Source organism: Clavelina lepadiformis, chromosome 8 (assembly GCF_947623445.1).
Source record: "Clavelina lepadiformis chromosome 8, kaClaLepa1.1, whole genome shotgun sequence".
NCBI lineage: Eukaryota > Metazoa > Chordata > Ascidiacea > Aplousobranchia > Clavelinidae > Clavelina > Clavelina lepadiformis.
The window spans coordinates 14,617,929-14,641,214 of record NC_135247.1 but is presented as its reverse complement, the minus strand read 5'-3'; the positions used below and the strand labels follow the sequence as shown (position 1 = coordinate 14,641,214).

At 36.5% G+C, this 23,286-nt stretch overlaps 1 protein-coding gene across 4 annotated transcripts; it reads left to right on the top strand.

Moving 5' to 3' along the window:
• The first annotated feature begins 1,570 nt into the window (after positions 1-1,570).
• LOC143469124 (uncharacterized) lies at positions 1,571-19,342 on the top strand. Of its 4 annotated transcripts, none has more exons than XR_013119067.1 (24): positions 1,571-1,846; positions 2,183-2,276; positions 3,437-3,615; positions 3,864-3,912; positions 4,099-4,205; positions 4,803-4,946; positions 5,086-5,176; positions 5,268-5,375; positions 6,270-6,530; positions 6,975-7,063; positions 7,136-7,246; positions 7,416-7,533; positions 7,628-7,690; positions 7,852-7,959; positions 12,156-12,290; positions 12,649-12,774; positions 12,953-13,062; positions 16,300-16,381; positions 16,694-16,884; positions 17,184-17,244; positions 17,516-17,646; positions 17,783-17,881; positions 18,059-18,188; positions 18,483-18,623. XR_013119067.1 is itself a non-coding variant. In XM_076966697.1 (24 exons), exons 2-23 carry the CDS (start codon positions 2,222-2,224, stop codon positions 18,171-18,173), a joined length of 2,526 nt encoding a protein of 841 aa, XP_076822812.1. In that variant the 5' UTR covers positions 1,574-1,846; positions 2,183-2,221; the 3' UTR covers positions 18,174-18,188; positions 18,483-18,623. The 4 variants fall into 4 exon arrangements, 3 of the variants coding, with proteins under 3 accessions (XP_076822812.1, XP_076822810.1, XP_076822811.1); XM_076966697.1 differs by having other exon boundaries at positions 1,574-1,846; positions 17,783-17,885; positions 18,070-18,188; XM_076966695.1 differs by having other exon boundaries at positions 1,582-1,846; positions 17,783-17,885; positions 18,483-19,342.
• The last annotated feature ends 3,944 nt before the right edge of the window (positions 19,343-23,286 follow it).

Below are 23,286 nucleotides of genomic sequence, written 5' to 3'. Positions count from 1 at the left end.
AACCGTAATAGTAAAGTATACATACATCATCTGGTGACTGGGATTGACAATAAAGGCTCTAATAAAGTTAATGATTTTAAACAGCCAGCCAGAGTTGAAACCAAGTAACTTTTTCTGATGCTGGTCAAGTAAGTTCAAAGCCATACAGTTGACTTTAATATAATAGTATATGCATGAGTTATTTGGTTAAACATGAAAAAGTTAATAAAATTTATTGCTTTTATGGAATTATTCAGATCATTTTGAACTTTTTCTGGCCATGGTATTATTCTGTTTTGATATAAAAACGTGTGTTTGTCAGTTTACAAGCATGTAAAAGCTGTTATCCGTTTCCAAATATAAAATTATCAGGTCTAGTGCAGAAGTGTGATACCAAATGCTGTCATAATTTGTGATGTGGGATTCTAGTATAATAATAAATGACGTTTGACGTGGTTATGTGCACTTCCACACTAGACCCATATTATTAATACTGTATCTATGGGGACTGTTTGATGACGAAATCTGAATATAATTTTGAGATGTCATTTTTCTTTGACGTAAGCGCATAAGAAGATGGTTGTGCACCATAAGACCTGACCTTATTTATTTGCACCAAACTATTTAAAACGTCGTTGTGTTTTACTATAGTCGATACTCTATAGCAGTGGTTCTCAAACTGGGGTCCGCGAGACAATTTTCTGGGACCGCGAAGTACCTTCCAAAAAAAGGCACTACTTGCCATCAAGCCAAAAGCTCGAAACCGGTTGAATGTGATTCACGATATTAGGGTTGCGTTGTCCAAAACGGAACCAAACTGGTTGCAAAGAAGCAGGTACCAACGCATAACCAACGTGTTGTTTTGTGTTGATTTTTTAAGGGACCGTGAGGCGTTTAAAAAATTGCTAGGAGACCATCGCGTACTTTCTTTTAAAAAAGTTTGAGAACCACAGCTCTATAGCTTAGTACAGGGTTTAGCAAACTTGTTCAATGAAAGTTACTAACGGAAAACCGCAAACACCAGCGAACCCAAAATCAGTAGTGTCAATACAAATACGCTAAAGTGCTAAACAAAGCATGAACAATAATGGATATTACTATTTAGCTAGACGAGCCACAAAAAACATGTCGGCGAGCCGCAGTTTGCCCACGTTTGGCCTAATAGTAATTAACTTTAAACTTGAAAGGTTGCCACAATGATGTAAGCGTTCTATTGATCTATTAACTCACTTAACAGGGCTTTTTTTGTTAAAATATCCGTTCATTATTTTCAAACCAACGCTACTCAGTGTGCTAGCTTTGCTTATCAACAACACATTGTTTGATCACGTGGTAAAATTCAAACAAGATGACCATTTCCTAATATTAAAGGAAGAGAATTAGCCTAAACACTGCTATAATTATTATTACTATAGGCTACAGCTATAGACTACATTACGGTGAAATAGCTATTCATGGATTGAAATACTATGTCGGTGTTCATTGTTAATGTTATTGCTAAAGACGACTTTTGTGTTAACGATTGTAAATTGTTTCGCTTTGGTCTGACATCGCTTGTGTCGCCCAAGAGTCAGTTTTGCGGTCATCATAAGGTTACGAGGTCAACTCATACTTTGCTGAATGCTGATAGAAGGTAAATATTGGTTTGAATGTTTAAAAGTCACTGAAGCTGCCTCTCAATATTTGGTTGTTAGCAATGACAGCCTAGCCTACTATTTCGGTGTAAAGATTGATGCTAACAACAAAACCCTGAATGGTGCAATAATCAACTCCTAGTTTTGTCCTTTTGGCCTATTGTTGGTTTCGCTGTTGCTTGGCCTAATTTTGTAATTTGGCGCGCAAGACCACAAGAAGTCACCTAACTAAGGTACGTCGTGATTCTTTAAGTTATACCCGTAATTCTCAAGCTACCGCTTTCAACTAAACGATAGGTTGTTGCAAATTGTCTGAAGTTGTTTGCTTTAATATAATTATCAAAAACTGTTAGCTTTTTTTGCTGTATGTGTATAAATTTGTGGTCTACCGATCTGTCTTCGAGGTGTACAATTGTACATCCGTGCTATCTTTTGAAAGTGAGTTAGTGACGTCACAATTAGATTAGCCATATAGTAGTACAGTACACTTACATGGTTATGCAGTGTGCACAAATAACACTTCCACTTCTATGCTAAGCTTGACCTTCTAATTGCTATGTTTTGTACAGGTTGAAGTTTTAGATATTTGGCTACCTCGCAATCAGACAATGGAACGTTCTACTGCCGCACCAACAGCATTACAAGAAGGCCAAGAAACTAATGGTATGTATATTGTGTTAATTAAAATTGGAGCTGTGGCATGGGAGTCTATTAGCATTTTCAAGTTGTTTGGGTTGTATGTGAAAACAATATCACCATACTGCTATCATGTTAATTTCCTATGTGCTTTGCATACTGTACCAGTAGTTTGCTTATAAGATTACCACCGTAATTTGATGCTTCTCATTTCCAAGTTCTAGTTAATTTTGGAGAATATTTTAAATTTTATTTCTTGCTAGTATGCACTAGTGAGACAGAATCTGTAATGTGTTATGGACAGTATTTTGCTTGTAATGCTTTCTAAGTTGATCTTTCTTGTGCAATATTTCCATTGCATCGTCTTGTTATTTTTGGTCCTTTGATGATGCAATTGAGTGTTAAAATTTTCAGTATGTTCATTATCTTTGCTCATTAAGCTTTTTATGCGAAAGAAAGATAATTAGGCTATTAACTTAATTTTAAAGATTTTTTCTGGTTGCAATGCCCTGACACTAGGATTGCAAAGTTTGTCTAATTTTGTTGGTAATGAACTAATGATTTAAAATCTCTGAACATATATATCAAATCATATATGGTTTTCTGCTCATGAATTAATAGTGAAACACTTAATTAATACTGTATAATGTTATTAGCTTATTACTGTATATTAGGTTTATGGCTTATATTTATATGCACATAGATTTAAATCAGAGGTGTACAACATACAGCTTGCCTCCCACACAGACTTCATCAAGTAGGCCGTTGCTTTTAAATACTTTTAACTGTTGTCTGGTCCTCAGCATCATTGCACTTGTGCGTTGCCCATTGCACTAAATAATTGCACGCCTCTGGTTTAAATCATTGCCTACTTTGTCATAAAGTGCGTTTACTTTACTGTTGCTTGTATAAGAAATAAAATTAGTTTTAACTGAAAACCTTCTAAAATTCTTTATGTTGTTGTTAAGTTAGTATTAATAGAAACAAAATATCTCGTTAGTTCATATATCAACTCAGAATAGCATGTTTTGCATATTTAATATTGTTCCGTTATAGGTTAGAAGCGTTTGAAAATATTGTTTGTATATAGATATTCTCTATATTTGACCTGAAAACACAGTTCATTGATTAACATTTGAGCTATTGTTTGATACACAATGGTAATTGTTACCTCTGCTTTGATTTAGTGTTTGAAAAGAAAGAAACTTGTGAAAAGTTCCAAATGCCATCTCCATTTGCTGATGAAATTAAACCTCCAATATGTTCAAGCAAAGCTGACATTGTTAACGCATTCCTAGAACAATGTGAAGTTTCAGATTCTGACTTAGCCATAAACACTGCTGTTCCAGTTTCATCAAATAAGCAAGTACGCTTGTGTCACACTATAATACATAAATAAAGCTAAGTATCTACTGTTCATTGGCTTGTTTCTCAAAAGTTTGATCCTTTATTACTTCGAGACTGTAACAAATGAAACAATTCAAATGATTAATTTTTTCCTACAGTAATTTGAAAATTTCCATGTAATGTTTAAAAATTTTAATAACTAAATTGTATTTATTATGCATGCATATAACACTTAAGTCTACCACAAACTAAAGCAATAATTTTCAGATCTCAGGTCAACGCAATTGTTCGTTTTCCAATTCTTTGATCAATTTAGGTAGGTATTCTTACATAATTTGTAATGGTATATACAAAAGTTAATCAGTACAGTCAGCTTGCATTGTGGTGGAATAGCGAAGAGTGTAATAGAACATTGTTTCGTGTAATTTTTTCCATTGCGCACGGTGGTCTTGCTGAAGTTAAATACCAAGTTTTTCTAAGTATATATTTTTGCATTATGAAGTGTTTGATGAAAAAGAGAAACTTGAAATGAAGGACACTCAGGAAGAAAGTGACTCTCTGCCTGTGGTTGATCTTGATGCGCTCGATGAAGACATACTTTTCACATCTGTAAGATAAAGAAAAATTGATTAATATTATTTTTTTTTTATATATGTGCTTGCTAACGTTATTCTGAGTTTGCTATTAACACTAAACTATTGGTTTGTTTCTTTAGAATATATTTAATTATGTTCTGTGCTTTATCCTACACTGTTGTAATTCTAGTTGGTGCTTTAAAAGATTTTAGTACACAATTTCAATTTTTACTTTGTAACCCCACTTTGTGAAAACTATTCTTATGCTATTTATATTTTTATACTATTTATAACTATTTTTGTATGAAACTATTATTTATTTTTATGCTGTATGACTTTGAGCACTGTGGGTGGAGGCAAATATTGATCAAAAACTCTTACGTGTAAACCTCAAGTGCTTATCATGACACTCCAATCATTAATAATTCAAACATAGCATGGCAAGGCGTTTTTTTTAAATTAGGAGTATATATACATTTATTTTAATGAGAGTTCAAATCCAAGACGTTATTTACTTTGTTAAATTGAAGCAATAACTTGCGACGTTTGGTTCAATATAAATAATGTAGATGTTAGAAGATGCCGACTTGTTAGTGTTAAGTTAGTTTCAGTTAGTTGTTTGTTTTAACAGAAATCTGAACATCTTGCCCGTGTGCCATCTCCTTGTCAGCCAATGTGTTGCCTTGCAAAAGAAGTTATTCCTGCGTCGCCTATCCCTCTTGCTGCTGAAATGGCTCCCCATCTTGCCAAAACACCTGGTAGAAACACCCCTCAGGTTCGTAGATTATGAAATAAAAGAATTACAATTCAGCAATACCACGTCTGTTTTTGAACTCTGGTTTTCTTGCCTGAAATATGACAACTACAAGAAGGTATAGCAAGGAAAACATTTGTCATAATTTCTGTGTGGGCAGATATCATCTCCATTTGAATCTCCAGCTGGTAGTGGTCCAAGGCAACGCCCTTTTTCTATTTCTTCTACCTCTGCTTCGCCAATCAGTTGCGGTGAATAACTTACTCATATTTTCCTATTGTTCATAAAAAGAGCTTTATTATTAGTTAATGACAGATTGAAATGATTGCAACGCTAATCTAGGTAATATCGTTGCCTCAACACCGTTTCATGGCCGCATGGTGTCACAATCTTCTGATAGTTATAACAAAGGAACTCCAGTAGACACAACATATAATTTAGATGAACAAGGTGAGCTGAAAATCACAGTAGTGCCATTTCATACTAGTCCCGTCAGCTTTGTTTATGTTAAATGTATATTCTATATAGTTGTAGGGATAACCAAAGTAGAATGTTTAATATACTGTACCTTTGAATTCGAACCTAAATTGTCCAACTTAGGCCGATGTTAATAGCAGCGACTAGGGCAGTTGCTGATCAAGCGACATTATGCAGACATGATCGTGGTGCATAGCAACGTACTATCGATTACGTAATGTGAACTGCATGCCATTTTACCAGCTTCCAGTTTTCACAAAATTCCAAACGTTTTTGTATTACATAATTCTTGCAGCAGCATTAAACCAACCTGATGCCTTTTTTCGCGTAATTTGGCGAGAGAGGAATGTAATAAAGTTTCTTACGTTGTTTTATTTTACGTTATGCCTGATATCGTATGAAGAATGTAATCGCGTCAGTTTTTTCATTAACCCGCCATTCGTTGATAAACATATGCAAAAAGAGACTGACTTTGCGTATATTTAGAGAACTGGTACTTATAAGATCTTTACAGAAAACTTTTATCTTATAACGCAACATGTGCCGTTGCATAATACTGCTCAACTAGACGAGAACGCAAATTCGACACAAAGCAATATGCGCTTGAAGTAGCCTTAACAACTGAACCATAACATCGTGTCATACTTTTCTTGTATGTTGGATAATTATTTATAGAACGCTTTGGTTAGGGGTGATCGATTTAATAAAGACAAGTGCCGCATTCCAACCTCGGGCTACTGTATGCTGCGTTATCCTTGAATGGTTTCACGTTGGAACTGGAATTGTAGAAGTCTATAAGATTCTACTTTGGTCATCTATAGATAGATAGCTTGTAGTTTGCTTAACCACATCACGTTTCTACAAAAGATCCAAGACCAACTATACAAAACACAACTGTGAACAAGCCCATGGACACTACATACGACACGAAACCTTCCAAGAACACAACATTCACCTCCACCCAAGCCACCGCCGTCAATAATGTTACCTACAGCCGCCCGTCCGATGAATCGGTTGCAAAATCAAATGAGACTTTTGAGATTGTCGTCAAATTGGTACCAGATACTTCGATTCGGGCTGGCACAATGACGCCACCTGACGGAAATTCAACGTTTGATGCGAACAAAGGTACAACTCATATGTCGTCGATTTATTGCGCCATTACGTCACAAATGATGTTAACGCGCTATAAACGTTGGTGTGTCTTTGTGACGATATCCCCCGCGGTATTACCCGCCAATGTAGTGCAGGTTAATTTTTAATTGACAATCCCATGCGCCATTGATTGATAGCTTGGTAAACTGAGAGCGTTTTATAAACGAATTAGACCGCTTATGATTGAGATTTCTCGCTTGCTTGATATATATTTGGCTTATATCAGGAGTCAGATAGGCAGTCATGACTTAAATAAATCTAGGTAGAAAAAATTAGACCTGTGACACGATCTTCAAAACTGCCACGTTTGGAATTGCGATTTTGATAAACTTAGGTGCTTTCGTAAGATTGTGGCGTATTTGCAAAGAGTTGGGTAAATTGCGTTAAGTATCAAGTCATTTTCTGTTTGTTTTGCAGACAAAGTCACCAAAGACATTGTTAGAAACCAGCCACCGAAAGAAATTAAACTGAAAAGTGGTCTTAGGAAACCTTTGTCGTCATTAGGGGTGAGATTTAATGATTTGTGTTGTGTCGAAAGCTTCGAGGATAGTCAATGATTACGTTTTTGATTGAAATAGAACACTCAGGTTGATTCAAGACTTAAAATGCCAACTTCGTCTCAAGCCCCCAAACGTATAAGCCGCTTGCAACCGCCTAGAGTGAATCCTCCTGCTGTGTCACGAATACAGGTACATTGTTATCCTTAGTCTTAATATACTCTACATTTTAAATACAAATATAACCCTGCAAGCATTGTTAGTTAAATGCTAGTGCATTTTTGCTACCAATTCAACAAGTGAATGACTGGGCTGAATTTCTAATATGTGCACAACTGTAAATATTGACATTATTTTACAGGCTCGATCGCCTCGTAAAGGTGGCAGTGGCGCGCAAGATGAAAACACTACCTCTTCCTCAATGAAACCTCCGACTACGACTACAATACGCAAACCGCAGCCTAGAAAAAGTATTATGGGTATGTGTGTGTTGATTTCTCAAAATCTGGAAGCGATTGAGGGAATGCGTCAGGAAGAAGTTTTCATCTCTTAATCTTCCTTATTGTTTTCCAGCTACTCGGAAGTCACTTCTACCTCCATCCACCAAGCATCGCGTTGTTGTTCCTCCGGCGAGCGGTGAGTCATTGCTCTTCCAACTCACCGTTGAATTTGCCCTGAAATTTTGTTGCCTATTGTTCTTTTTTAGTAGTAAAGTTGTTTAATTATTTTTAAAATAGAGACGAAATGTTTGCGCTCTTGATAACTTTATTAAAATTCCGTTTTTATGTTAATTGCAGTATCCCCCAAATCCCCCAAACCTAAATCTACCAAATCCCCAGGGAGCAAAAGTGCTGATGGAAGTTGTACCACTCAGAAGCGGAAGGCGGAAAGTCCCCGTTATTCAGGTGAGGAGATCGTAAACCTCTTTCAATTTTGTGGCCTTTTTTAAATAGTTGTTTTCACAAACGTCGCATTAGAAAGTGTTTAGAGAAGATCATATGCTGTATATGCCTCAGGTATAAACAGGTGATTTCGGAGTTTTCCGTTTTATATGTAGGTTCCATAGTTAGTGTCTTGTATTAATTAGTAACAATATTACTTATAACTGAATTCTTTAAATTGAGACACCGAAAGACTCGCTTGCATTTCCCAGGTTCAAATACTTTTATGCCACCAGTGATCAACGGCGCTTAACATCTGCTTACCCTGAGCGCAATCGCAATTGTTTAATTTTGCGGTTGTTAGGTTAATCGAAGGACACTTTTACGGGATTAACCTGGTGGTACATTAGGGTCTCTCTTCTAAACCGATTTCGGTCACACAATCTGTTCAACATTATCGATAGTACATTACGTCACCATGGATTCCTTATTACGTTTTCTCCGCGGTTGTTCAGCCGAATTGAGGGCGTCATCAGTCTTCGATTTTTCCATTGAAAGTCTAAAGATATTGAACAGGGTCGGGCGAGCAGGCGTTTGTAAGCTGTTGCTAGTAACCCATCGTACATACGCTAGATAGCATGCATATTTCGTTCAGAAATTTGGACGAAAGTTAAACTGAAAGTGATGATAATAATCATTGGAAGTAACGGCAAGTGTTAGTTCCAGTAAGAAATCCATAGCAGGAACGAAATGTTGATAGGATTATGGCTACAGAGGTAGCAGTGGACCTATCCGATATGTCAAAAGTTCATCCGGAAGATATAACAACGACACGTTCGACTGATGGTATTTGTGCATTGTTGCGTAGAATGCTAGCTGGCAAACCAGCCTTGGAGACTGAAGGTAGGAGACTAAAAATTCGAAAGTTTTAAAAAACTGAAATGTCAAAAGCCCGACAAAGCATATTATACATGAAATTTAGTTCTGTTCACACCTGCTGGATGTATGCTTAGCAAAGTTTTGTAACACAGCGTGCTGTCGTTACTTTTTTCCGTATGACCTTACTTTTGCCGAGTCCAGCAACATCTAAGACTGCAGTTATACGCATGTCTCTCCGTGGTGCTTTTACCATTAATATTTCATGGTCGGTTTCAACTCTTTAATGTTGCTTAGACGCTTACACCTTGGCCCCTCAGTTGATAGCTAGTACTTTACGTTTTGTCTTTTATGACGTTATTTCTTAAACACATGAAATGCTCACCGTCTTAACGACATTATTACATCTGCAGGCAAGTTAGCATCCTGGTTGCTGCTTGTATTGTTTTTGATGTCACCTTCGCTGTAAATTCAACTGACGTGTATATTCGCACATAAGCCGCAGGGTTATGTCAAGAAAGCCAGTGTACAAAGTTAGTTTTAAAGCAGTGAATTAGTGCTATCGCCTTGACTAAGGTTTATGTGAACTTAGGCATTTCTTCACCAGGTGACGTCTTACTTTCTACAGACATGTAGACATGGTTTGTACGAAGGTTCAAGTTTGTTTTTCCAAAGTCTTAAATTAAAAAAGTAGGAGTTACTTTCGCAGCAAAGCAATGTAAAATTGCCAAGCTCTCGTAAGAAGAAGTTTTAAATACGCATTGTAATTGTAAGTAATACTTCATTACTGTAAAGGACGTTCAAGCTACTCAATACACTAATTTTTATAAGAAACTTGGAGTTAAAGCTTCTGGTAACTTGGCTCCTTTTGTTAAGTATCTACTCTATACAACAATTTTAATAGAACTTTCTTACGGAACTTCTTATCAAGTTATAAACTTGTATTAAATTATATTTCATTGAGAATATACAGACGCTTGTACCTTCCTGCGCCATATTCAGCTAAATAAGCTAAAAAAATAAAATGGTAGCAAAGGAGCCAACTGCAAAATTTTGCGCAAAACCAGACAGTTTTGTGCATTTTGCATTGAAAACTAGCGCAACAGAAAACATAATGCGCTAGTTACAAATGAAAAAGTTTCTTATCTTTCACAAGAAGTAATGCCGAGTTTCATAGCTCTCTGGAAGCAGGCCTCTATTGTTTGGTACCGTTTCCTATATAGAAATGAGCCACAGTTACACTGCATAGAAACATTTAGGCTTCGTTAGTTAGTAAAGGTGTATTTTCGATACATAATGCAACGTCGGGAGAAAAGAACGAATAGCAGTGCTTTTGTAACCCGTCGGTACAAACTGTACTACACCACCCAAGCAGGTAATATCAGAGAAAAAAATTGTTTGTCCGCAAGATGTTGCAATGGAGTACTTATAATGTGTAACACTAGTTTTAAGTTTTGTTCTTTGTTGTTAAAATTTTAATTTTTAACAAAACATGTCTTAAGAATTAAATCTGAAAACTGAAACGCAATAATACAAATGTTGTTCTCATAGATTAGTAGAGTATTTCTGTTGTTGTTAAGACGCCCGGTAGCACTGACAGCCACAGTATTATCACTGGAACACTGGGTTAAATTTTATCATGTCAACAATGACGGAATTATTGAACAAACATAACTTTCGTAGACTTAATTTCATGCTTTGATTGATTTTTGCTGCGTAATCCATTGTGACAAAGGCGCAGTTGGAATGTATATCACGCCAATGTTTCAACATATCTCTTGTTTTGCTTTCTTCCTATTTCTTAGTTTTGAAAGGACATTTTGAAATAGCTGGCTACAACACTGCATTTTTTTTCACTTGTTTTATCTGTATGGGTTGAAATACCGTAGTGAACAAAATAGGTGTAGAAGCTATCAAATTAGAATTTAATGAAGTACTTTATGGCAATGATTGTAACGCAGAAGTTTGAATTAGGCAGTGTCAAATCCAGCGATTTCTTTCGAAAGTTGATGTACAATACAGAAGAATTAAATTTCTAAAAGTAAACTCTACGAATATGTGCTCCTAGTTGCTTTACTGTTGTAAACGGAAAAGCAAATGGTAATAAAAGTTTCACGTTTAAGCTTGGAAGACGGTTTCCAGATAAGAAATAAGTAGCGTTAATTTGCGGTCACATTCACACAAGTCTTGACTCTACGGTCCTCGACAATTTGGTTCCATTGTTGTGTCTATTGTCATAAGCTATTCCGATCGCTATGATTTGAACGCAAAACCTTTGTAAAACGCGATTTAAACTCCAGTGCCGATTCCATGAGTTCTATGACAACAAACAACAATGGTGTTATGGAGTGCTGTAGGTTTAAAAGTCCATTTCTCGAACTCGTCGATTCTTATTTAAACTAGGCGTGTACTTACGTGAAATTATTTCACAAAACTGAAGTTTACGGTACTCTATTAAGCATTGGTAGTTTGCCTGTTGAGATACTAGATATGGCGTTTCGAATTAGCTTAGCCTCTATGTAAGTAGCTTATTACATAGCCTTCATGCAAAGTTAGTCATATGCGGTCGAATTGGTTTTAGTAGTTTGTTATTTTATACACCACTTAGGCTGAGGCTTAATAACAAGTGGTCAAATGACTCAATGTTGTACTTGAGCTACAAAACTTATATCTTTTGTGAAATAATTGTAGGGTCAGTTTTTATTAAAAAGTCCTAATTTGTTCAAAAAAAGCCCAAGATGCGTTGCAGTACCACCTATCAGCTTATCATGCATTATGAGTCTATTTCAGACAGTAAGTTATCAACTTTCATACCAGCTTAATAAGTTCACCAGCTTGGAAGATATCTGTTAGTTGTGACTAATTTAAACATCTCTTAAATTCTAGATTTTGATGTTATCGTTTGTATTCATGGCCTTCATGCCTCCATATTTATAATTTTATTACGAGATAAATGATTAATGTCTGCAACTGTTTGTACATTAAATTTAAATCTTAGCTAATCTAGTTTATTGATCTTTTACATGAATCTTCAATGAAGTCAAATTTCATTCATATTCTTCGTTTGTTGTTAAATAAGGGTCATTACCTCAGCCCATAAGGGTCCCTGCCTTAATCCCTAGGCTAGAACAATCCAAACTCTGTGATCAGAATCCTAATTTAAGTTGTTTGACGATTTAATACTTGCGCCCGAACTCTCAAAAGTATTGACAAATCCTAGTTTTTATTCTGCTGTCTCTTGTGTTGTAGGTATATTCCAGTGTGGATACATTTACGTATTCCTTTTTATAATAGCCGGATGCTATAACTACAGCTTCTGCTAACGATCGATGTTTTGTTTTCAGCTGGTCGGGTGGCAAAACTTGAAAATTCTCGAACAGATGCCAACCAATCCCGTGCGAGTACATCTGCGTCGTCCAGTCGTAGCAATAGCCATGCTACGTCACGCACTACGTTGTCAAAACTGCATAGACCTTCTGGTTAGTCGTACCACAAAAATTTGCAAAGACACGTTAAAAACTAACATCTTCAACAGAATAACTTATGTATTGTTGTATAACTATAATGTGCTGTTAATCTTAATCTTTGTTTCTGCTAAGTCGGTGTTACCTGGTAACTAATTTGCGGTGCATTTTGAAATTTATCCAATGCAGCCTACACGCAGTATAAATTTTGACAAACAAAAGCATAATTGCTAATTAGCATATTATCATATCTGATTATTTACAATAATCAGAGATACCTTCCGTAAACCTACCAAAGGTTCAGCAAAACATGTGAAGAACTGTGTACAAATCATAAATCTATCCACGAATTGTTTTTTTTGCATAACCACAGCTTCATCTCTGCATACTCCTCGCATGGTGGCCACTTGTAATGCAACGTCGGAAACCACAATTTCAGCCGTTGGTGTGCCAAGGTCTCGTTTGGGCTCAGTTAAACAGACGAAAGCAACCAAACGCGGTAAGTTGTACTTCGAGGCCCAGTCAACAAGTGGTTTTGTGGCCAGATATGCTAATCACTTCTAATACACTTCTTCAGCTAATATTGGGTAGCTTTTAGTATTTTATATAAACGATGTGTAGGTATTCTGTGACCAGTTTGTAGAAAAACTTAAAGCTTCCTTGCTATTTTCTCGTAGCCCACGTCAGCCCAGATAATGTGAAGGATAAACTGCAACGGAAAGCAACCAATCAAAACACAAAATGCGTTGTCGCCATGGCAACTCTACTGGATTACGTCGTGAACAGGGTGAGCTTGAAATATGCACAGTGTGTTGCAATTTAAGAAATTCTTCCTTAAAAGGAAAACGCTTGCATGATGTTTGCCAATATTGTAACACAAAAAGTACAGCTATGGTTTAATATGAGAAATCGTTGACGCTCGAAAACAGATTGAAGTTATCAGTTCGGTCACGTTGGCTTGTTGAGGTTAAAAGCTGGTCCGTTTTTCGCTTGCTTTAGCTGCTCGCAAATTTGTCAAAATTTTATGGACAAATATCTTAGCTCGCTAAAACAAACACGTGATCATTGTGACGTGATCGTTGTCGCTTATGATTGAACACTATCAGCATTATCTAGTCGTCTTTGCTATCTCAATATTACCATCTATTCTAGCTTAAGTAAAGATGATAGTACACAGACCAGCTTTCGAGAACATGACTTATGAGACATATTCAAGCGTTTAGAACAGTTCAGTTTTGTATGGTCTGCATTAAAACAAACTTCAACTGCTTTCTTAGGTATATATTGTAGTCTTCGTTTATTAAAGTCATAAATTTTATATATTATATTGATGTACAATGCACTAGCCAGCGAACTGATAATAGCTTACTTGTCCAGATTGAATCCAACGTATAAGACGAATGATTTGCATCAGTAATTAGGCGAGTTAACCAAGTACCTGTTGATATATTTTACCCTGTTCAATCTTTTTGAATGGGTTTTAGTATCACAATACGGTATCATGCCATTGAACTAGTTGTCGCTTTCAGTGCCATGCAAAGGTGTTAAAAATCCTGGGTTTAGGCACAAAAACCACATAGATATAAATAAAATTAGCGAATGATTGTAGTTATAGTTTTGAATGTGACGAAAATTTTGGTACAACACCGTACAATGACAGTGGCGATGGTTGTTTATTTAAGCCACACCACATCAAAGTCTGCTTCAAATCATCGATGCTATTTAAGTGCTGAGATAAGGGCGAAAATAGTGTCATTAATTACCTTGGAATAATTGTACGTTTTCTTTTTTTACTCCATAACGAGGTGCAATGAGCAAACACAAAGCTTGCAGACGAGTTAATGCGACAAAAGGAGGTGGCAGTCTTACATTTGAACGTGTACGAGACGTTTTTTGTGCTGTAGATTAGTTGTCACATTTCAGTTGGTTTATATAGCTGTATATTGTGTTAAAGTAAAGACCAGTATAGTTAGACAGTGTATAATATTTAAAGCAAATTGTATGTAATTTCCTGATGTTGACGTCATAACTTATGAAAATCTTTGCGTAAGCTTCGCGTCATATATCGCTCCAATCTTAAACTTTACAAGGTGTAATTAATGTTCTGGTAAACGTTCCGCTATCGTTATCAGAATAGACTCTTCGGATTGGCCAAAACGCCAGTTAAGGGTTGAAGTTAATATTTAAAGATCTTGTTTATCGACTCTGCTAAGGGAAAAGAGACAATAGATAAACGCAACCTAGCTCACATAACTAACTTAGTTAAATATTGCGTACAGGTGAAAAGACACACTAAGCTATCACCTTGATTAAAAGCGTTAGGTGTACGCAAGGGTGTAGCATTTTATCATTGAACAATGTTTACTCGCAAATACCATTCATTGTTAAGTATAGGAGTGTCATTGCTCTTAGCAGGTATAGCCAGTTATTACTGATACTTTAATGGAACCGTAGTAAGGGTGAAATGTAAATTTGAACAAAATTTTCCTGCGAAATGGGTGCTTGTTCCTCAAAATGCAGAAAGGGCCGCGGCGCTCTTTGCTGCGCTGCTTCTAAGAAAAGAAAAGATTCGACCGAGGTGAGTTAAAATAATGCCCTAGTCGTGCTGAATACGGCAACGTTATTGATACGATTGCCATTGCGCCAACGTTGTTGCCCTTCAAACAAAAAGCTACAACCCGACCGTTCTCGGCCAACGTCACTCTGTTTAAACCTTAGGTAACATTTTTGTTGTCGAGCTGCCCTGGACAGAACCCTATCAAAGATATCTTTATTTTTGTTCAAAATAAATGTTGCATTGGTATTGTTTTGCAAAATTTATGCAAAGGGTACACGTAGTAAGATATGCCACTCATTGAAATATGTTTTTTGAGTAAGTAGTATCAAGTAAAGTCCATAAATCGGCGTTATAAAATCGCCCTAGCAGTTTTAGCACATGCGGTTGAGTATACTTTAGCTGCGGATAAAATGTAGTTTTATGAATTTTATTCGGGTGTTATACTTTATGATATATTGTCACATTCCTTCTGTGTCATTGTTGTTTTAATGTAAATTCTTAAAAATTGGCTGATCTTATGACGTAACGTCCCATAGATGCATCATCTCCAAAACGCGATAATTCTTTTGTCGGGTATATAACGTCATAATACCAATGTGCCCCTACATGCCCAATGAAGATTTTGGGACGTTATAAGTCTCAGTATTGTGAAGACAGCGATTATTCCTGCCATCTCTGTGTACTTTTCCCGCGTTCTTGCCATTGTATATTTCGTGGCTCATTGTCGGAATAATGTTTGCCCGTAACATATATCGTCATTATTAAGATTAGGGCCGGGCAAATAGGCCAATTTACTCTGGCAGTAGGATCTCAATTTAGGCAGCGTGCAAGGTCATGCTGTTGTTGCTAGATGCAGATCATCGTGTTGGTATCTGGTCGATTGCAATTAATGGAGAAGTAATCATTTGTTGAAAAGTAAACATGCTAGCTTCAACGATCCAAGGTTTTATCGCGGATCCCGCATTTGTCTTCATATTTGTAATTCTGTTAATCAGCGTGCTCGATATATTTGTGAGATGGGTAAGAAAGATTCATTTTTATGTTTAACGCTGTCAGCAAGGCTATCTTAATTGTGTTATTGCTGTACAAAACAAGCAAGAATTTTGTAAACAATAGTCAGAAAGTTTTGTTTTCGCCGTTGACGTTAAATCTCCTTGAATTCGTTATTTTTTATGTTGTTAACTCGTAGAAGAGTGCAAAAAGTCGAATTGATAATGTGTCAAGTTTCGTCTGCAGTAATTGTATTGTACTAAGACATTTGCATAGTTATAATTGACACAGGTTTACCCACGCTTTCCAAAAGACAACATAATAACAGAATTATAACTGCAATACAATATGCTAACATATGCCTTGTGGCAACCATAATACTACACCGTTATAGTAAGCTTGATTTTTAACAACACGCCAATGGACTTCGACAATTAGCTCGCCGGCAATATTAATGTTGGTGTTATTTAAACGCAGTTGGATGGTTTATCAGCTCCTCAGCTTTCATCTGACAAGCAACAACTTGAACGACTTGTAGAGGACCAAAACCAGACCAACTGTAAGTACATGTCCCAATTACCTCTGAGGCTCGATAAGCACGTTTGATGTCTTCGTACAGCGGTTTGTGTATGATAATTTTTCTTGCGGCAAACAACAAGTTTTGTACCGCCATTTTTGTCTGCCTTTACCCGCATTAATTTGTTATTAGAATATCGTCTTACAATGCAGCATTTCATGAGAGTGTGTAAAATGATATGCTAGAGCTAGACTGCTAGAGCATAGTTCGCAAGTCGCGGGAAATTCGCTTTTATATGATGTATTTTCAGTACTATATAGTATATTCAGTAATTACTTGTAATTGCTTCTGTAGCCGACTTGAAAACAAGAGTCGTAGATTTGGAGAAAGCGCTGCAGGAGTCACGTGATGCGCATACTCGTGACGTTACCGAAACGACTGAACGTCATCGGCGTGACGTCACCGAGCTAAGAGAATGTAGCGAAAAGGAGCAGAGAGCGCTCCAGGAAAGACTGGAAGAATTTTCGAGGAAATTTTCGGAACAAGTAAGTGTTTCGCAAATATTGGAATAAGACATTCTCGTGAACTTAGCACTGATTTACGCCTGTGACGCAAGTGGCAACTTTTATATTGGAAGGTTTGTGTGTGTTGGACATGCTTTATAGTTCTCTTTGTTTCGTGTCACGACTTCTGTGTGATGACTTATTTGCCAAGGTAAAGTTGAAGTTGTAGAGAGCATGTTTCTTTATAAAGGCATAAGAATGATGATAGTTCATTGCACAGTGATGTTTCGTTGACCTAGTAAGCTGTTTTTGAGAAGTAAAATTTGTTGACAATTTTTCAGCAATCGGAATTTGAAAAAAATGTTGCCACCCTTAAAGATGAAAATCAGAAAAACATGGAAGGTAAAATTATGCAATGCATTGGTATGCTACAGTTGTACTTTACTGGAATAAAATTTATCCATCACCGGAACAGATCATCATGTTTGTCCACCCCATGTTCTTTGCGTCCTATTTCTCGTTGCTCAGTAACAGCAGCTCCAATAAGATACATGATGATGATGAGCAAAAACATAGCTTTTTGAAAAACTGTGTAATTTATAACATTATACATAATTTTCAAGGAAAGGAGCGTTTTTTGAATTACCTGTTTAGACGTTTTTTGTTAATTTAGCTCTCACGTCTAAACACGAAGAAGTAGTCCAACAACTCCATGATGAATGGTCGGACGAAAAGGAGCGGATTGAAATTGAAACTCGGGAATTACGAGACCAGATGGACCTTAAAGTGAAAACAAAAGTTGAGGTAATTTTGAATGTTTCAGTTTATCCATAAACTCTTTTTTAAAATTTTGTTGTGAGAAACATAACCCTAACCTGCTATTTCTTCATTTTAAATGAAACATCCAGTCTTACCGTTTTTGCCTTCGTTTAATTTGCAGGAATTAATCCAACCTTACATTAACTCGTACGAGGAAAATAAAAGTCTTCGCACAGTTCTTGAGATGAAGAATAGCGAACATCACAAATTACAGCTGTCGGTAGGTCTGTAACTCTGCCTTGCTTTGTGCAGAATTTATGTGAAAATACTTGCGATGTTGCTTGCTGCTTAATTCGCTTTCTCGTCACAGGCGAATAGCTCAATACGCATTGATTTCACAACTATTCATGTAGGGATATATACGTTTTTGGAATTTTTTGTAATCTCATGATAACAGTTTGTCTTCAGGTTTCCCAACAAGAGATTCAATTGAGCGAGATCCACAGCGTACGAGATCAAGTGACGAGTCTGAGACAGAAAAACGAAGATTTGCAAACTCAGTTAACAGATAGGAATGCTGAATGCCGGTAATTGTTAGACGGCCTCGTTCCGTTAAATACTGTTTGTCGTAATTGACGCACCTTGTCAAAGTAATATACCTTTGCCCCATGGTTAAATTTAACCAGTTTTATAACCGCTAGACGACGCTATCGAGCAAATATTTTTCGTCAGACATTTTAAATCCAAGCTAGTCAGCGTATAAGTTTTAAAATTTGTATGTGTTGATTACGTCATTGGTAATGTTGTTTTCAGACTTCATGTTTGTAATCTATTTGGCAACTTCGTGTGAATCAGTACAAATAGCCTTTCGTTTCACTCAGATCTCTACGAGTCGAAGTCGAACAGCTTCGTGGAAACCTCTCAGAACAGCAACAGATGAGCACCAATCAGCAACAGCGCATCGAAGAACTTCACTATCGTCTCGATTGCTCCAGCCCTTCCCCCGCATCACCCTTTAACCCTGTTTTCACTCCCTCACCGACCGCCGGTGCCCCTGTTGGTGAAGCCCCGTTCGTTAGCACCATAACCCCGAAACGGGGTAAATTCGCACGTGGTCTGTCCAATCAATGTAACGATATCAACAGTACCGGTTCACCTATTCAGAACGGTACATCTTAGAGATCACGTATTTAATCTTCATTGCAAGTGACGTAGGTGTTGACGTCATTACGTCTGCCTGATCTTTTGCCCGAGCAAGATTGCCCACGAGAGCGTAATGTTAATGCAAACACATGTGATATGGGCACAGGTAGCGCCGATTCAGCGCCTGGTGTTGTAAATATTACCTAACCGAGTAACCGGGCCTGTGCTAATTACAGTAATATTTTGCGTGCTTCATTATTTAATGAAAAGTTTAAAGCCTTAATCTATACAAGTAATTATTTAATTATATATCAAAAGTTCTATTAAGTTCTTTATATTTTTTGTGTGGATTGTTTTTCTTTGCAATGCGACGTTATCTTAAAAGCCGTCTCAGTAATGAACTTTGTCCTCACTATAGCGTATTATGTCGTAACAAGCATGTCTTTTGATGTCACTGCCAATTGTGGATTGCAGTAACTGATGCATGCTTTTTCTCTGATTCTGTTCGTCACACCCACTACTACCCATTACTTTTTGCTAATTTTTCATGCTAAATTAATTGTTATAGAGGTGCTCAAATAAAACACGATGCAAACTATCGAGTTGTATTTTCATTTTGAAAACACTGTTGTTTGTGGTAAAGGATTTGCTCGCTAGATGGCGATAGAGTAAAAAGAATTTTGTAGACGGCATTTGAAAAGTCGCTCTTGTTTCAGTATTTGTAAAAACCAATCACTTGACTAAATTTAGACCAGCAGCCCGGTTAAAAATGGTAAGCATAATAACCCGCCCAAGCTAAAATGTAGTGTTGTAAAAAAGCCAACAATGATCAGCTGTTACTTCGATGCAACTCGCCCCTTTTCAGCGAAAGCTATAAAGGTGATATCCACGCTCTCGGTATAACCTTCTACAGGTTCTCGTCGAAAATCAATAGTTGCAGCAATTTAAGAAAAACAGCGCCTTGGGCGGTCATAATGATGAATAACTTCTGCTTTTATTTGATCATTCGTCTATAAAGTTACTCATTAGAACCGAAACTTATCGCGATTTTTTACAAAAGACCACGCGACACTTTCTAAACTAATCAAGGAAGGAACTTCTTTATTCGGCAAAGCACCTGAATCGTTTGATCTTTACTCATGTCGGTAATTATCAGCGATTATACAATTTCTTAGAGGTAAAATTTTGCAAGGAGAAGCGTTTGTTGCTTTTAGCTTGCATAACCACAGATGAAATGAAGTTTGTAAAAGCCATGCAAGTGCAAGCCATAAAAGCCACCGAAAATCTGAAATATGTCATACATTTTCAAATCCAAATACTAAAATTTTACCTATGGCATTTTTAAAAGGTAAGGGAAGAAGTTATTTTCTGTCCTGGACGTCCATCCCACTGAGATTTATTTTAGCCTGAAGCGCCCATTGTGACAAAACCGAGCGGAAAATAGGATCAAGCTGAACAATGTAGAGTCCATAAAGGTTTTCGCTTTGCTGTCATTTCACCACACACGGCAGTCCCTCTAAGCCATAAAATCTTTCCATCGAAGAAATATAAACTTTAATTAAGACTTACAAATATTGAATACTAGACATCTGTGCGCTATGTTGCAATTGTCCATCATCGGCAACTTTCAAAGCTTATTATAACAACACTTTTATAACGGTTTTATAATGTATAGTCTACATTTATTTTGAAACAAGATATTATCTTAAATTTTTGTTGCCTCCGCAACATGTAACATGCAAGTCAAGTAAATCTTTAACTGCAAAGTTGTTGTTGTATTTTTACAGTAATTCGATAAGTATATGCTATTTGCCGGGTCTGTACATTTTTCACTTCACGATCGATAAGTGCTTTTCACACCATGCATGTCACGAATTTCATGACATGTTGTTCATATTGGATCATATTTTTTCAACAATAATCGCTTGTTTTTATTGCACATTGGCAGACAAACATCCCAGATTCAAGCTGACTGGGCTTGAATATTACTTCTCGCGAAGAGCTATATGCAGAGATGGTAAATTTTCCCGATTTAAAGTCTTCAGTCATAAACAATTGCTGTCTGGAGAGTTAAATCGTTTTCCTTTGAAGAAATGCAGCTCTGCGGTTGTGTAGACATAGAACTTGTTATCAAGCTCAGGGCCGTGTAGAGCGCAATATGGGCCCAGGCCAGAAGGTAAACTTGCAAAAATTGTATGCTTGTAATTCCTAAATACTGATTCATAAACAGGTAGTTGCTGAATTTACAATCTATGCAGATATTGTTGATGCAAAACGCATTTATCCTATAACGTAAGATAACTATTGTGTAAAAAATAAAAAATACAAACGTTTGCTAATTGAACACTAAACTTGTTTGGTTATGTGTTAATACAGTAAATGTTTCACAAGATTTTGTTAGAAGAACCTTCTTATAACGTGTGTCATTATTACCAAAATATATACATATCTACTGCAGAATGTGAGTTTAGATGTAAACAACAACACAATTTGAAGACTCACATTTTGCCCAGTGCCTACATGGGCACAAATAGATGATTAGCTATATGCCGCTGTTATAATATAACCGATAAAAGCAGAACAATTCGTACTTTTTGTACTTTACCTTTTAACCTTTGTATTATTTCTACATCATGCTTCCTTTTCGAAGCGTGAGGATAAATGTGATTTGTAAATATAATAGGTCTCATTAAAAGTCGTACGTCCAGGCCAATTGGCCCGCTTGATCCCCTCCATACTGGCCTGATTCAAACTTTGTGTTTGATTTAAACTTTCTGAATATCTCACGCAGCTTCCAATCAACCTTGATTGTCTGGCAGAAAGCACCAAATATCACCACCTAATGTAGCGAAAGTTGTGTACAGTACCGCCTTTTTATAAATCGCTGTTCTTGTCTGCGTCTTGTACTTACACGCTCATTTTTGTTTTCAATTTTACAAAACAAGCAAAAGACGCCTTAAAAGATAAATTTACATTTTAAAATGAAAAAAGAAAGCATTTAGATTTTATTTACATGTTCAACGTTTACAATAATTTTGTTTATAAGCATAAATATCACTGAAAATGCTTGGATGAAAACAACATTGCCTAATGCATCGCCTATATAATACTAACGATACACAATTTGCATAGGGTACCGAACAATGCATCTCTGAGGGGTATAATTTGGTCCCTAGTGGCTGTCAATATTTAGCTTCATGCTTGTCAAAAACGTAGACATGTCAAACACTTAACCTGTTACCATTAACACTTCAAAATTATAACCACACATGTTATGATTACAATAACCAGGGTAATATAGTTTTAACCAAATGAAGGTTTAGGCGGCTTTAAGGGTAATTGATTTTATCAACTCCCACCTACCTGTATCAAGAGTTCTGCGAAAGATGATACCCTGCGCCACCTGCCCTATGACGTCACAATAAGACGCAAGAATTTGATTTAATTGAGTTACTAAAGACTTCGTCTAATACTTGTGACAATGTACGCGACTTTGACCGAATTTTGTCATCCGTTTGTCAAGAGTTTAAAAATAATGTGTTTTTCTCTTTACAGGAGCTTTCTGCTCAGTATTTTGACAGTTTTCGCACAATTAGACATTGGAGTTAAAACTCTTAAATCGTACGGTTCCGTTTTTATAAGCTAAGCAGCTGAAAAATTTACGCATTAATATCACAGTAACAGCGGCACAATATCAAAGAGATCAGGGTGTAATCGTTTAGAAGAATTTTTAGAACACCTGCTTTCAGCGGAATTGAAAAAAAATAATCACGTCCGTTTAACGAACAAACCCAAGCAGTAATCTATAGATCTTGCAATGGTAGATATGAGCCGATTATTAAATAGCCATAGCAAATCCTTTTAGCATAAGAATAAAGCCAATTAAAACTAGGTCGATATGATATTTTCATGGTGATCATGGCTTTGTACATCCTGGAAAACCTTAAATCCGCATTTATGGAAGCGTATTAATAACACATGAGTACTATTGACGAATGAAAATGTTTTGATAACTTGTGAGATATTGTAGGATGCATTATTGCCAATGTATATCTCAACTAAAATTAATAATGATTAATGACGTTGTTGCAAAAACTTTGAAATTCTTTTCGGGGCCGTAGCAGTCCGTTAAGTAACATGGGCTTACTAATTGAGTTTTTCATAGAATTTTTCTTGAGAAAGCTCAAAACTAATTGAAGTCTGCACGAGCCTGCATATGTTGGAGTTCTTCAACAAAGCAGGCTTGAATTTGTTGCTAAGCAAGCGTCTTTGTTACGACACAATAAGAGATTGCCAGACAATCACCCGGCAGCTAATTCGGAAGTTACCGGGAGGTTTTAAATTTTCAAAGACTTTTGGTCAAATGGTCGACGGTTCTTTTTTTGCTCGAGTTTAACATGTAAACTATAAAATTGTCAACGGTGTGTCAAATCCCAAGTTACAGGTTAGCAGCAAGCGGAGTTTGAATTTTTTTACAGTTATGGAACATTTTATTTGCCACAAATTTGTTAACAGTGATGTTGCAGAGACCACGTTTAATCT

Coding starts and splice junctions, on each gene's coding strand:
- LOC143469124 (XM_076966695.1), top strand. CDS start 2,222: ATGGAACGTTCTACTGCCGCACCAACAGCATTACAAGAAGGCCAAGAA. Junction 16,382..16,693: donor GGACCAAAACCAGACCAACT/GTAAGTACATGT, acceptor TTGCTTCTGTAG/CCGACTTGAAAACAAGAGTC. Junction 16,885..17,183: donor CGAGGAAATTTTCGGAACAA/GTAAGTGTTTCG, acceptor ACAATTTTTCAG/CAATCGGAATTTGAAAAAAA.